Below are 13317 nucleotides of genomic sequence, written 5' to 3'. Positions count from 1 at the left end.
CACCATTTTTCAGTATGACTCATAATTTAGTAGTCAATAAAAAGTGGTCTTGAATGTCCAGATCACATTTCTCCCTTTTAAATACATTACTAGTCCGTTTCTTTGCTATTACGTAGAATCTCATCTACACAATTGTGCTCCTGTATAAGCATGACAGTGTTTCTTGCAAAATGGGAAATCGTGGTGCTTGTCTCTGTAAGACGAGTCAAGCGTGAAGCTGTGCTTTTGTATGTGTCACTTCTCACTCCATTTACCTGTTTGTATTTTGCATTTGCAGATACATATTTCTCCTTCCATCTTTGTGTGGCCTTTCTTTGCAGGTTTAGACAGACATGGAAGGCTGTAGGCTTGTTTTCAGGTAGAGGCTAATGTCTATGAATTTTGAATAAATAAGTACAGTTTTCTGGAAAAAAGTTATATTGGATGACTGGCAATGTCGATTCTACACTTAACTCTGCCATAGATTTTATGAGTGATTATAAGGACTTTAGCTTAATTCTGTCCTGTAAAATAGATATAATATAATAGAATCATAGAATTATAGAATCATAGAATGGTAGGGGTTGGAAGGGACGTTTAGAGATCATCTAATCCAACCCCCTTGCAGAAGCAGGTTCACCTAGATCAGGTTGCACAGGAACACATCCAAGTGGGTCTTGAAGACCTCCAAAGAAAGGAGACTCCACAACCCCTTCTGGGCAGCCTGTTCCACTGCTCCATCACCTTCACAGAAAAATAGCTTTTTCTTATGTTTAAATGGAACTTCTTGTGTTCCAGCTACTTTCCATTACTCCTTGTCCTGTCACTATGTACAACAGAAAAACAAAATGATGCCCCAACCTCCTGACATCCACCATTTCGATATTTGAAAATATTAATGAGATCCTCCCACAGTCTCCTCTTCATTAGACTAAACAACCCCAGTTCCTGCAACCTTTCCTTGTAAGGAAGATGCTCCAGCCCTCTGATCATCTTGGTGGCCCTGTGCTGGATTCTCTCCAGAAGTTCCCTGTCCCTCTTGAGCTGGGGAGCCCAGAACTGGACACAGGACTCCAGATGAGGCCTCACCAGGGCAGAGTAGAGGGGAAGCAGAACCTCCCTTCACCTGCTGGCCACACTCTTGATGCATCCCAGGATGCCACTAGCCTTCTTGGCCACAAGGCCATATTGTTAGCTCATGTTTAGTTTATTATCAATACGTTTAGCTTAATATCAATATGTTAAATGCCCAGTGGTTTCTGGATGAAACATAATATGTAAAAGTACTATTTAAAGAAATTCTTTGTATATTTGAAGATGCCATTCAGCCTCTTTTCTTCCTGACTCCCTTTTATCAATAAGATATCTATTAGCGATCATACTTCCAATTCATTATTGGAACTGGGAGTTCAATTCATCGCCCGTAAAAGGAGAACTTCACTTCTCCTGCAAAGCAGTAAGTTATTTATCATCATGCCCTGGACCAGATAATGAGGCTATAACTCGAATTACTTATTGCTAAACCAACTAGACATCCCACATCAGGGCCATCATTGTGAAGTTATTTATTACAGTCTTGTGCTAAGCTAAAGCAGTGAAAAAACTTAGTAGCTTCTGCCTAAGAAGGTAATTAAAAAGATAACAGGTAGAACCTAATAGTGCTGTGTATGTTGCAGGAAGGCATGCATTGAAAGGAGCAATCTGAATGGAATGCAAAGAAAAATGATCATCTGGAAGGATATCTCACAACCCCGAGGAATTGCCATCCACCCATTTGCTAAGTAAGGCTAATTGTGTAATACTTGGGGAGGTTTTTAAAAAATTATCATGTCAACCTTGTCTTTTTGGCAGACAAAAAGTGCATTAATCTCATTAAGATAGTTATTGCCTTGCAAAGTTCTGTGAATAGCAAAGTTTTATTGCTGGGTTTTGTGTGTGAACATGTTCATTTCTCATAGATTTTAAAAAATACCAGAAGCATGAAATATGTATGCAATTTGAACTAAAGAAAAGCACAAGCAATTGGAGTCACCCTGACAGTTGTAAGCAACACGCTACAAACTTTGATTGTTCCGTATCTGTTTGTGTGAAGAAGATTGTCTTTTTTAACTAATGGTGCTTGCAAAGGATTTTTTTGGCTATGCCTTCTTATCTAGGACAGAGATGATCAGAGATGATGGTTTTGGTTTTTTAAACTCGTGATGAAATTTTGGCCTTTTTACTTAGTGGTGAAGCTGAATGGATTTCAATCAATATGCCTGTAGTAGGATGATTTAAAATCTATTGATTTTGATTTTTTCCTCCTTTTTTTGATGCTCATATCCTGCTATAAGTAAGTACCGATGAATGAAAGAATGAAGCTGAGTTAGGGAGTGAGTTTGGTTACCTTCACTCAGACATAAAAGACCTGAAAGAATCTTTCAGTACAGGTTGAATGCAATAGAGACATTTTGGAGGTAGGTTCAGGAAGATTGTTTTTAGAACTATTGGTAGAGGCAAAGGGAGGAGGAAATATTGTTAAAACTTTCCTTGTTAATGATGAAAAGAGGAACAGACATTATAGCAATGTTCATGATTGGAAAGTCACTATTAAAGAGGGGTCTGAAACACAATTAAGGCTATTGAAAATCCCTGCACTGGCTCCAGCAAAATTGCCAATGTAAAAAAAGTGAAACAAATATGTATGTTGTTTCAGTAAACCTAGGCAGAGGCAGAAGTAATTCAGAAGTAATTACTTCAGAAGTAATTTGTGATTTTGGCTATCCCTGTTTTGAGCTGCCATCTAACACTGCCTGGTTGTTGAAAAAGAGTAAGCATTCAGTGAGTGACATCCAGGGCTCTTGTGGGAGACCCTGAGAATCATGACTTTATTAAAAGAAGAAAAGAGACTGGGCCTGATACAGGTTTATTTTTAGAAAACAAAATAACCTGAGGACTTTTGCTTGTCTTGTATGAGCAGTGGGTAATTTTGATTACATTTGTGCATTGTTACATCCTTGTTTATGTGGGCTTATACATTATCTTGTGTGGGTTTGCTAAACTGCTATCAGCAGTCACGTGGAAAATGCAAAAAGCTGATATGAGAAGTTAGCAGTTAGCACAGGCAGGAGTTGTGTTTCAAAGTTTTTGTGCCAATGAACAGAAGGAGGATTCTGTTTAAGTTCCAGTATAATCACCTGGAGCCTTATGGCAAATGTGAAAAGAACAGCACCCAATATATTTGCTTGAAGCATGCATTTTTCCCCATGTGCTTCCGGCCTGTTTTGCTCTGATCTGGTATTTCTGCTTTGAAAGAAGTGCATGGAGAGGAGGATAAACATTTATTTACTGACTTCCTGTATGCATTTTGTTTTCTAAAGGAGATTATTCTGGACTGACATGGGGGTCAATCCCAGGATCGACAGCTCTTCATTAGAAGGCATGGATCGCCAGGTTATAGCCAATACTGGTCTGATGTGGCCCAGTGGAATAGCTCTGGACTACTTAGCCAACAAGTTGTACTGGTGCGACGCTAAGCAGTCAGTGGTTGAGAGTGCAAACCTGGATGGTTCAGGTCGTCGAATTCTTGCACAGAATGATGTAGGTGAGGCTTTGGGGTTGATAATTACCTGACACTGCTTGTCAATGTGCATGTGTGTCTGCATCGGTGCACGTGAATTTGCCGCCAGGGACTGTGCTGTATATCTCTTTCTAATGCTCTCTGCTTTACTAATCACTCACTTTGCATTTTGTAGAGAATCTCTCTGCCTTCACAGAAAAACAAAAAGGAGGGAAAGTTTAAAATGTGTTTTACTTGTTCCATGCATGGCTGTTCAGTGTAGTTCAGGTTTTGCTGCGTTTATTACACCAGCGAGTTACAGTGACATAAGCTAGAAAAGAATTAAGCTTGACCGTTAATTAAGAACCTCTATTGCACAGTGTTGAATCCTGGGATTTTTCTAAATATGCAATGGACATAGATGATTTATGAAATATACTAGTAGTTGTTATGGATGATATTTCTATTGCTTGACATCCAACTGCATTGTTCTGGAGCAAGAGAACAGAAGTATTAGCAATGAGTTAGCTGATGTTGTGCCATATCTGAAGTAAGCTGTGTGCTTAAGATTCTCATACATAGAAAGTTAGTTTCTGGAGGTGATAATTCCCTTTGTGCATGATATAGCTCTGAGGACCATGTTGTAAGTGCACATATAAAACATAGCCAGAACAAGGTCTTTTTTCTCAGTATCCTGACTGCTGTATATAAAATCCCTCTGTTAAGCATCTTCTGTTCTAGTCTGTGCTCTGGGAAGGCTTGTGTTCATCTCCTAAGGCCTTTGTTAGAAGGTGAGCAGAGTGATATATCAGAGGGAGCAGCATTCTCCAGTTCATAAGATATCAAAAGCCCTGAGCAGAGTGACTTGTTGAGATTCTTCTCTTTTCTCCTGATGCACATATTCTGCTGCTTGTCCCACCTTGTACCTGTTCTGCAAAGGACAAAGGAGGACCTTGAAACCCATTGAAAGTTTCACTTTGTTTCTCCACAATGAATGAGACAGTGTCCTATGGGGAGAAAACAGAGAAGAAGAACTAGGACCACTGGAGAAATACAGGGTATGGGAAAAGGTGGTAGACTTGGAACAGTGATATGGCTATTTAGAGGTAGGAGAAAAAGACATCAACACTTGTATCTCAAAAAGTGAAAGAGATGAAGTGCAGACTTGCAGGTGTATGAATTTAACGAGGCAGAGAGACTTGATATCCTGATATTTTGCTAATGCTGCTAGTGAGACCAGAATTCAGCTTCTGTTCTTGGACAGGAAGACGGGAAGGTGGCATCTCTTCTTGGGCGTTCTTCTGTAACATGAATTTTTATTACAGCAGCTCCCTCTAGTGTCTCTGTATTGAGAATTCATTCAGTATAGCTGCATGCAAAACGTGTATAACTATTTCTGCTCTTTTGTTAACCCTGTTTTCAGCTCTAAGTAAAACACTCTCTGTAAACATCCACCCAAGGCAGTGAATAACACAATCATTCCATTTCTGTATGCAATGCATCTGGTTCATGCTGTTGTGGAAGGAGCTCATGTGATTATTCCTTTTTCTTTTCCTGCTGTCTCTATTAATGACACTATACTTCTATTTTTAATCCTTAATGTACTTATAAGTTAAGAAGTTAAGGAACTGCAGGTCAAAGTGAGGTATTATTTGTTGATAGTGAAAGCTATAGGTCCTGAAATTGTGTGTAAGTATTTGGATGGGAACAGTATGTAGATCTTGGGACACTAGAAAGAAAAGCTAAGAAACACGTGCAATGATTACGCATGACTCAGTGGAGGTAGTGAAGTGCTGACAGAACAACATTATGCTCTTCAACTTAACACTTAAGAACACTTAAGCAGCATCTTAGAATTTTTCTGATGTAGGAGTGAGTTTTTTTCAGTTTATTTGTGATGTGTATCTAAGATACACCAACACATACTCCTCCAAGGTTCTAATTTGTCTCTTGTTTTGTTTGCTTGGTTTTGGGTTTATTTTTTTTATTAAAAAACCCCAAACTAGTAGTTTCTGGGCTTCCAATTTCATTACTGAAATTAAACATCATGTATCTGGGGTCTACGTCAAAAACCAAAACCAGAGATCACAAAATCACATATGTACAAAACATACCTTCAGAGGGGCTCAGACTGCCGTGGTACAAAGTGGGTTGCGTATTCAGTCTGTAAGGAATTGAATAAGGCAAATCTCCTTCAGCCAGGAAATACCTACTCTGAAAACAGCTGGACATCCAGGGAAGAACAATACATGTTCTCTCACCTTCCATTGCAAAAAGCTTTCCCGAAGGCTGTCTTGAAAGCAGGACATTTCTAAGTGTATAGAAACTCTGCATAGTCCCATGTGGACTAAAGACAATATTCTATCATGACAGAGATATTAAAAAGAGTCAGAATCCTTTTGCAATCCTCTTTATGTCTGCCCTTATATACAGAAGCGTCCTTTGGATCCTGAATTGCTGAGCTTCTCTCTGGAAATTAAACTAGAGACCTGAGTTTTCCTAGTGCAGATAATTTTATGCTACCAAGGCAAAACTACTGAACTCTGAACTTAGTCTGGAACATCTCTCACCTATTGTTAGTCGTGTAGAGTGTTAGATGCCCGGTCTAAGCTGGGGTGTAGGTTCCTGCTGTAATCAGTGAAAAGGGAGCTAGGTACCTGGATGATCTATTGCATCCTGTGGTTTGTGAGGAATGCAAAAGGAGCTGTGTACCTCAGCAGCTCTGAGCTGGGGCACTTACTGAGAGAGGAGGAGGGCATTTGACTTGTGAAAGGCTGGTCCTCATGCTGCTTCAAGAGATGATGATGTCTGAGGTAGAAGTACCTTGTGAACTTGATCTGGTTGGAGGTCACTAGCAGTATAGATAGTGTACTGAGCCAGGCAAGTGTCATAACCTCCTCTGTTAAGAGCGTAAGTAACATGTGCCCACCATCTTTCATTCACACACACTTACTCCTCTCCATGAGACATCAAAGCTATAGCTATGCCATCGTGTTTGAAGTAGACCTGTATGCAGATAATGCTTTTGTATACATGATTTCTTATGTACGTTCTACAGATGTGCATATGAGAAATCTAACTTCTTTGTAGGTCACCCTTTTGATGTAGCAGTGTTTGAGGATCACCTTTGGTTTTCTGACTGGGCTAGGCCATCACTAATGAGGGTGGACAAGAAGACCGGACAAAACAGGGTACGTCTTCGAGGCAGCATGCTGAGACCCTCATCAATGGTTGTAGTTCATCCTTTGGCGAAACCAGGTATACTGCAAAAATTAAGCAATCATTGCTTTCCAGCCTCCTCTTGTTCATTGATATCAGTAGAACAGATGTCCTTGGGGAGAGGATTATCTTCTCAGAAATAGGCTCTTTAAAGACCTTGCATAGTCAGACTGGCATTTATTGGAAGTGTCATCTGAGCCTGTGTCCCAGGAATGCTAACAGATTTTGTATATTTATGATCATGCCCAAGAACAGATGCTGATCAATTGCTACAAGGCTGCCATAGTCTTCTAATTCCTATTTATCCTACTTTATTAGCATCTTTCACACACACAAATAGTAACAAATGACATGGAGAATGATTTTGTAAGATTTATTAGTTATGGATCAAATAATTTGATTTTCTGTTGGAAACAATCTCCCTGTAAGCAGAAAAAAGTAATTCAATAAGCCAGGATTGAGGGAAAGTAGTCACAAGTTCCCTATGTCCTTGTAGTATTCTTTCAACTAATGTTAGGGCTCTAAGTATTAAAGGAGAAATAATAAAGTAAACACAATTTCAAAATAATACATTTACTAGGTAGAGTATGCACATCTGTGGTGTTTTTTTTTTTTTGCCAGAGACTAGGTGATCATATCAATGCTTTACTTTATGCATCTATTTTTATTTAAAAAATAAAGAAAAAAGGATATTACAGTTTTTGTCAGGTCCTTATTTTTTTCCCAACTGCACAGGTGAAAGGAGGTGTTGATTGAAGAAGCAGCTTATTAAGTAAATTGCCTGTTTTTCTTCATTAGGGGTGAATCCTTGCCTTCATGAAAATGGAGGCTGTGATCAAATCTGTGAAAACAATTTTGGAGTTGCCTACTGCATGTGCCATCCAGGATTTGGGAAAACCCAAGATGGAAAAACCTGTCATGCTTTGGATGCATCCAACATAACATCAGGTACAATCCTCCAGTTCCAAAAAAGACCTTCACCAAACCCTTGAGGCTCCTGACAGGTAGCATTGGAAAATACTCACTTTGCTCTACGTACTGAATGACAGCTTCTCTGAAGAACGAAAACACTGTGTTGTTGTCCTGGGGCAATAACATGTTGTCTCACTATTGTAATTTTTCCCTTGGCATATTAGCAGTAAGAGAGATGTGTGCAGTGCTGACAGTACTATAAACAATGACTTGCATTCCTTGTCTTTTGTATTTGAGAAAACCCACAACTGAGTAGTTTTAGGAGTAATTTGAGTCCAGAAACAGGCTAATCTGCGAGAATACTGATGTTTATTTGGAAAGGAAACCTCCATGGTTATTGGAAAGTAGACAAGTGATAGAAAAACAGAAACTTAGTTCAGTAGATTTAAATAGTTTCAACTTTTTTCTTGTCTTTTTCAGGAAGTGTCCCTGTGCCCAAGGAGGTGGTGCCAATGACAACACAAGAGACCTTGCTTCAGAGTACACAAAGCAGTGGAATATTGAAGGATATAGACAGTGTGGAAAAGCAGAAAACTAGCATTTTGTTGATGGCTGAAATAATGATATCAGGTAAAGTCTGATAATTGTCTTCCTTTTATTTACTGTGAGGCTCTGAACAGGTTTATAGAACAGACAGAAATCATACACTTTAAAGGAAGAAGGGCTCAGTGTCAAAACTGGTGGCATTCATGCTCTTAACCCTTTTATAAGAAAAGAGTCTATGCAATTCTACCAGGTGGGACTGCTAGGAAAACATCCCTTCTCTCTGTGTTCCTTTGCAATGTCAACAAAACTTCATAACATTATCTGGAGAACAAACATTTCTAGTTTGGGAGACTTTTGAAAGACTCTCACTTAGATTCCAAAAGTATATTAAGTTCCTCTGAACAAAATTACAGCAAAAAAATTGAATTCTATACATGTACAATGAAATTAGATCATTAACTTGTGAGATAGGTTTTGAATACAATATTCAGAAATCGTGATAGTAAATGACACTTCAGCTCTATCTAGACAAAAAAACCCCAACCATAATGATTGTATTGTCACAATTAACCCTGGAGGGCTATGTTGAAAACTTTAAATATGTGTTCTGGTTTTCTTGCTAGTTTTTTGGTTGGTTGGTGCATTTTGTATATACTACCTCCAAATGCATCTAGCATGAGGATTTTTTCTGTTTTGTTTATACTCTAGATCAAGATGACTGCACTGCACTAGAATGTGGTGTCAATGCACATTGTGTTTTGACGGAAGATGGTGCTATGTGCCAGTGTTTGAAAGGATTTACCAGGAAGGGGAAATCATGCTATGGTAATGAAAGACGTTAATACAAGCTTTCTATAACACTGTAGACTGGGAGCGAGGAAGAAAATCTATCTTTTCTTACAGTGGCAGCTCTGCTGCTTGAGTCATCACAGAAAAGTCAATGGTATTGCTTGTTTAGAAAAGGGATGATGAGCACAGAGTGTGTGAGATGAAACAGCTAATTCTCACATGCCTTATTTTCCCCCAAGCAATAAGCATTAATCCTATTAATATTTACAAGCAATAATGGGGATAATAGGAATAACAGCATAATGTATTTATTTATAAAAGTTGCCTGATTATAAAAACTCAGTCTATAGATGTGGTAGCTGATGTATAATTTAGAAGTATGTATTAGAGAATCTTTTAAAAATTAATATTACTGTTGTAATGTGTATATAAAAGTACTGCTCTTGTTTGTTTCTTGGAAAGAGACAAACAACACATAGCTCAGAGTGGCCTTTAAGTTTTTGGGCTTGTATACAGCATAAATGAAGGTGCCTTGTTCTGTCGTAAAGACCAAGACATGAAGCCATTAGAAACAGAACAATTTTCCATTTAGTGGCTAAGCATGAAGATTCACAGGAAATTACTATGAAAAAGAAAAAAAAAAAAAAGGGAGGAGAAATGGGTGGAAATGGTGGGGTTTTTTGTGGCATCTCTCTTTTTTAATCTTCTGTATTCTTTCTCAAAATAAAATTTTTGAGTAGAGTTTAAGAATGTAAGGCTAGCTTTAAACATTCTGTCCAAATGTGAATTTTTCTGAAGCAAGTGGTATTTGGGGAACCTCTAGGTCTCCAGTTGAACGTAGCTAGTTGACTGTCTTAGGCTCTTTAGAATATTCCCGTCAATTCTCATACCAAGAAAAGACCACAAAGCTCTTTTCTTCCCATTTGCTTCAGGTGTACAAATGACAAGTGACAGTGTAGTCTGAGGGAGATTCATGATGTAGACACTTTTTTTTAATAAATTTACCTGATGGTTTAATGACCCATGTCTCCAACCTCCTTGTTTTGTGTCGCAGATATTGATGAGTGTGCTGTAAATATAGACCACTGTAATCGAAGCATGTCGGGCTGTATCAATACAGAAGGAAGCTACGTCTGTAAGTGCCTGGAGGGCTACACTGGAGATGGAGTCCATTGCTATGGTATGGGCATATGTGAGGGCTGTGATGTGTCTGGAAGATTGTGTTAGGTTGAATAAGCTAGAGACTCATCTTACAATTTGTTCTGGCCTTGTATCAAGCTGTGAAGCTGACAAATGAACAACTCTGTCTCTCTTTGAAAATTCTAGTGGGGGCATGGAACCTAAGAGTGGCTACTCCAGACAGCTGACATTTATAATTTCTTCCTTTTGATTCTTTCCTTCCTGCTTGAAGTGTAGTAACCTCAGTAACTGATCAATATGCAAAGCCTGTAGTTGTCAGTGGATGCCTCCTTTCAGTGTTTGCACTCTTTTTAGTAGCTACAGCAGGAGAGAGAGGAAGAGTGAAGGGGAGGGGGGAAGTGGAGGTGAAGCAGTAGAGCTTTATTGGAAATCGTTGCCATGAATATAAACGAAAGAAGGTATTGAGTGTGTCATAATACTCATCAAATAATTCCAGGTCTGTTTAATAGGCATGAGGTTCAAGGTGTTGACACTGACAACTTGAGTACATTTGGACTCTTGTTAATAATCAGAGTCGCTGATTTTCCCATCCAGCTCTAATGCCAGGTCCTTAGTTCATTCCCTACATTTCATATTTTTTAATCCATTGTAGCAATACATTGGAAGGAACAGGAAGCTTCCTTCCCCCGCCTTCCCAGTGTTTGACTGGCACACAGTTTATTCAGGGCTTTATAAGAGTATTGCCATTTCTTTTGTCCTTCTCTTTTCCCTTTTTCCTTTTAGAGTCTAATTCAAAGCCCATTATATTTGACTCAGTTCTTACATAGTCTTTACTGGACATTGGTAAGATAAGAATAACTGAAAAATTAAGAACAATATCAATATTATGGGCAGAGCATGGAAAGTATCGGAGGCAGGAGGTTTGAGAAGACACTCTACCTACAGTGTTGAGGGATCCAGAACTCGTGTCTTTGAGGATGTGTGGAAGCACAGACAGAACTGACAAGCTGCTCTTGCTGTCCCAGCACCACCTACAAGGCACGTGTCTAGGCAGCCCTGGGCTCTCACTGTCTGTAATACAGTTGCTCACCTAGAATCACTGTGGTATCTACCACTATTGTTGAAAAACAGTCCATTATCTTCCTAAGATCTTTAAGTACAGAATAAGGTAAGATTTGTTTTCACAGCATTTTATAAATGATGCAGTGCTGTTATGATGTAAACAGAACTGAAATGAATTTTGTGTTTGATGATTTGAACTGTACTATAAAAACAGAAACTGGTAAATAAGGAATTTTCTACTTCAGTTATAGATGCCTGCATGCATGCATGCATGATGTCCAGAAATGTGTCAGTACATCCAGACATGGTACAAGATGAGTTTATGTACTGTTGAAATAACATTTCTTGGAATATGAAACAATGGTTTTGTTCCTGTATTTTTGCTTGCAAAAGTATTCTGAATTTTATATACCCTTTCAGGACAGATCCTGTTTATTTTACTGTAGAGAAAGTCACAACGATTTAAGCAATAATTTCATGTCAATTGGGATGGTAGATCTGTGATTTTGGTTCCCCAAAGTAGATTTGACACATGTATTCTGCTAACAGTCCATAAAATGAATTAGAGGCTCCCAAACTCTGAACCAAACATGTTCCCTTTCAAAGGTTCCAAACATGAACCCTTTCAAAGCTCTCACCTTGGAGGAGGGTGCTTAGGCACCACGTATGTTCCCGCCCAGGGGGTCAGTGCCAGCCTGCAAGGAGCTGCCACAGTGGGCTGTGCTAGAGAAGGTGTGGAAGCAGGGCGAGGGTCTGCAGCAGGATGTGAGTGAGTGGTATATATGAGCCTAACACAGACTCTGAGAGTGGTAATCTGGAGACTTTTCATAGAATTTGGACACTCACTTAATATAAGTGTTCACACAAACTGGATAAACTTGTAGATTTCTGAGCCCTTTCCTTCTGTTTAAACTTTTTGTTTAGACTGGACCAAGTGGATTGTACAATGGTGGGAAACTCCCCACTCACCTGCCATCTTAATGCAAGAATGCCAACTGACAGTACTCTGGTACTTAGAGTGCAGGCTATGACTAGTAATACCAAGAGATTATGTCTAGTATAAACAAGTCCTCAACTCTACTGTACTTGTTACATTTAATGAGGGAGTCTTTCCTTCATTCTCCCTGTGAAGAGCTTCTGCAGCAGTGTAGCATGCTTTGAGAGGCTGGAGAGGCTGTGATTACTGGGAATAGAAAGTATGCTGGTTGCTTTTCTGTTACATTTTCCATGAAGGCATATTTGCAGAGGGAAAGTCATTGGTGTTTTGCCCCACTGATAGGAGACTGCAACTGCTGCCCTTTTAACCAATGCTCTGAGGCAGCATTTCATTCTTCTAACTGCAGACTGTTTGGGTGACAGATATTGATGAGTGCAAGACGGGGTCCCACACCTGTGGAGAGAACATAACCTGCACAAATATAGAAGGAAACTTCACTTGCTCATGTGCTGATGGTGCATCTGGAAATGGCATTCATTGCAGTGAGTAAATGGAGTGGACAACCATAACTTAACTAAGAATTGTGCACTTGGATAAATTGTTATACTTGGAAATGAAGGAAACCCTGCATAGTGACATACTGGGCAGCTTGTGGATCCATTTAGTATTGCTTTAGGAGGTTGTTTTGAGGTAGACTGAGACCAAATCTGAGTTTGGAAATATCTACATTAAGGTTCAATGCTAATTTTTACTTCCTAAGTGTAATGACACATCTATCTAATAGCCTTTATAATAAAGAGTAGAAGTAAATGCTCCTTGGAGGTAATGTTTTTGGAAGTGATTTCAGTCTATCACTTTCCAAACTCTCTGTGCTTTCTTCCCCTCTGGCTAGCACAAGAACAGCACATAATTTAAGTCCTATGTAATTCATCAGAATAAGCTAGTGTTTCAGATATAGTGGCTAATTTTTCAAAAGGATACTGAAACTCTTTAGAAAATCTAGTTACCAGATTAATGAAAGGAGCAGCTGATGGTTCAGCTCTAGTGACTATCTGATACTAATTTCAATGCCTCAGTGTGGTGACTCATAGTCTTACTCTGTGTCAGCCTCTTCATTGGGTTGAACTTCACCCCAGATCAAATGACTGTCTGATGATGGAGGAAGACTGTGTGAATGTCAAAGATGTGTTTCTGA

General features: G+C 39.1%; 1 protein-coding gene across 1 annotated transcript in view; it reads left to right on the top strand.

Annotated features, from left to right (window-relative positions):
• Window positions 1-13317, top strand: part of EGF (epidermal growth factor) — a 61434-nt gene that overhangs the window by 34499 nt on the left and 13618 nt on the right. Inside the window, exons 13-20 of the mRNA XM_061993396.1 lie at window positions 1656-1760; window positions 3339-3562; window positions 6608-6775; window positions 7535-7684; window positions 8129-8278; window positions 8903-9019; window positions 10038-10163; window positions 12545-12664. Coding sequence (XP_061849380.1) covers window positions 1656-1760; window positions 3339-3562; window positions 6608-6775; window positions 7535-7684; window positions 8129-8278; window positions 8903-9019; window positions 10038-10163; window positions 12545-12664 — 1160 coding nt within the window. The remainder of the gene's footprint in view (window positions 1-1655; window positions 1761-3338; window positions 3563-6607; window positions 6776-7534; window positions 7685-8128; window positions 8279-8902; window positions 9020-10037; window positions 10164-12544; window positions 12665-13317) is intronic.

This window comes from Colius striatus, chromosome 3 (assembly GCF_028858725.1).
Source record: "Colius striatus isolate bColStr4 chromosome 3, bColStr4.1.hap1, whole genome shotgun sequence".
Classification (NCBI taxonomy): Eukaryota; Metazoa; Chordata; class Aves; order Coliiformes; family Coliidae; genus Colius; species Colius striatus.
This window is presented reverse-complemented; position numbering and strand designations above follow the sequence as displayed.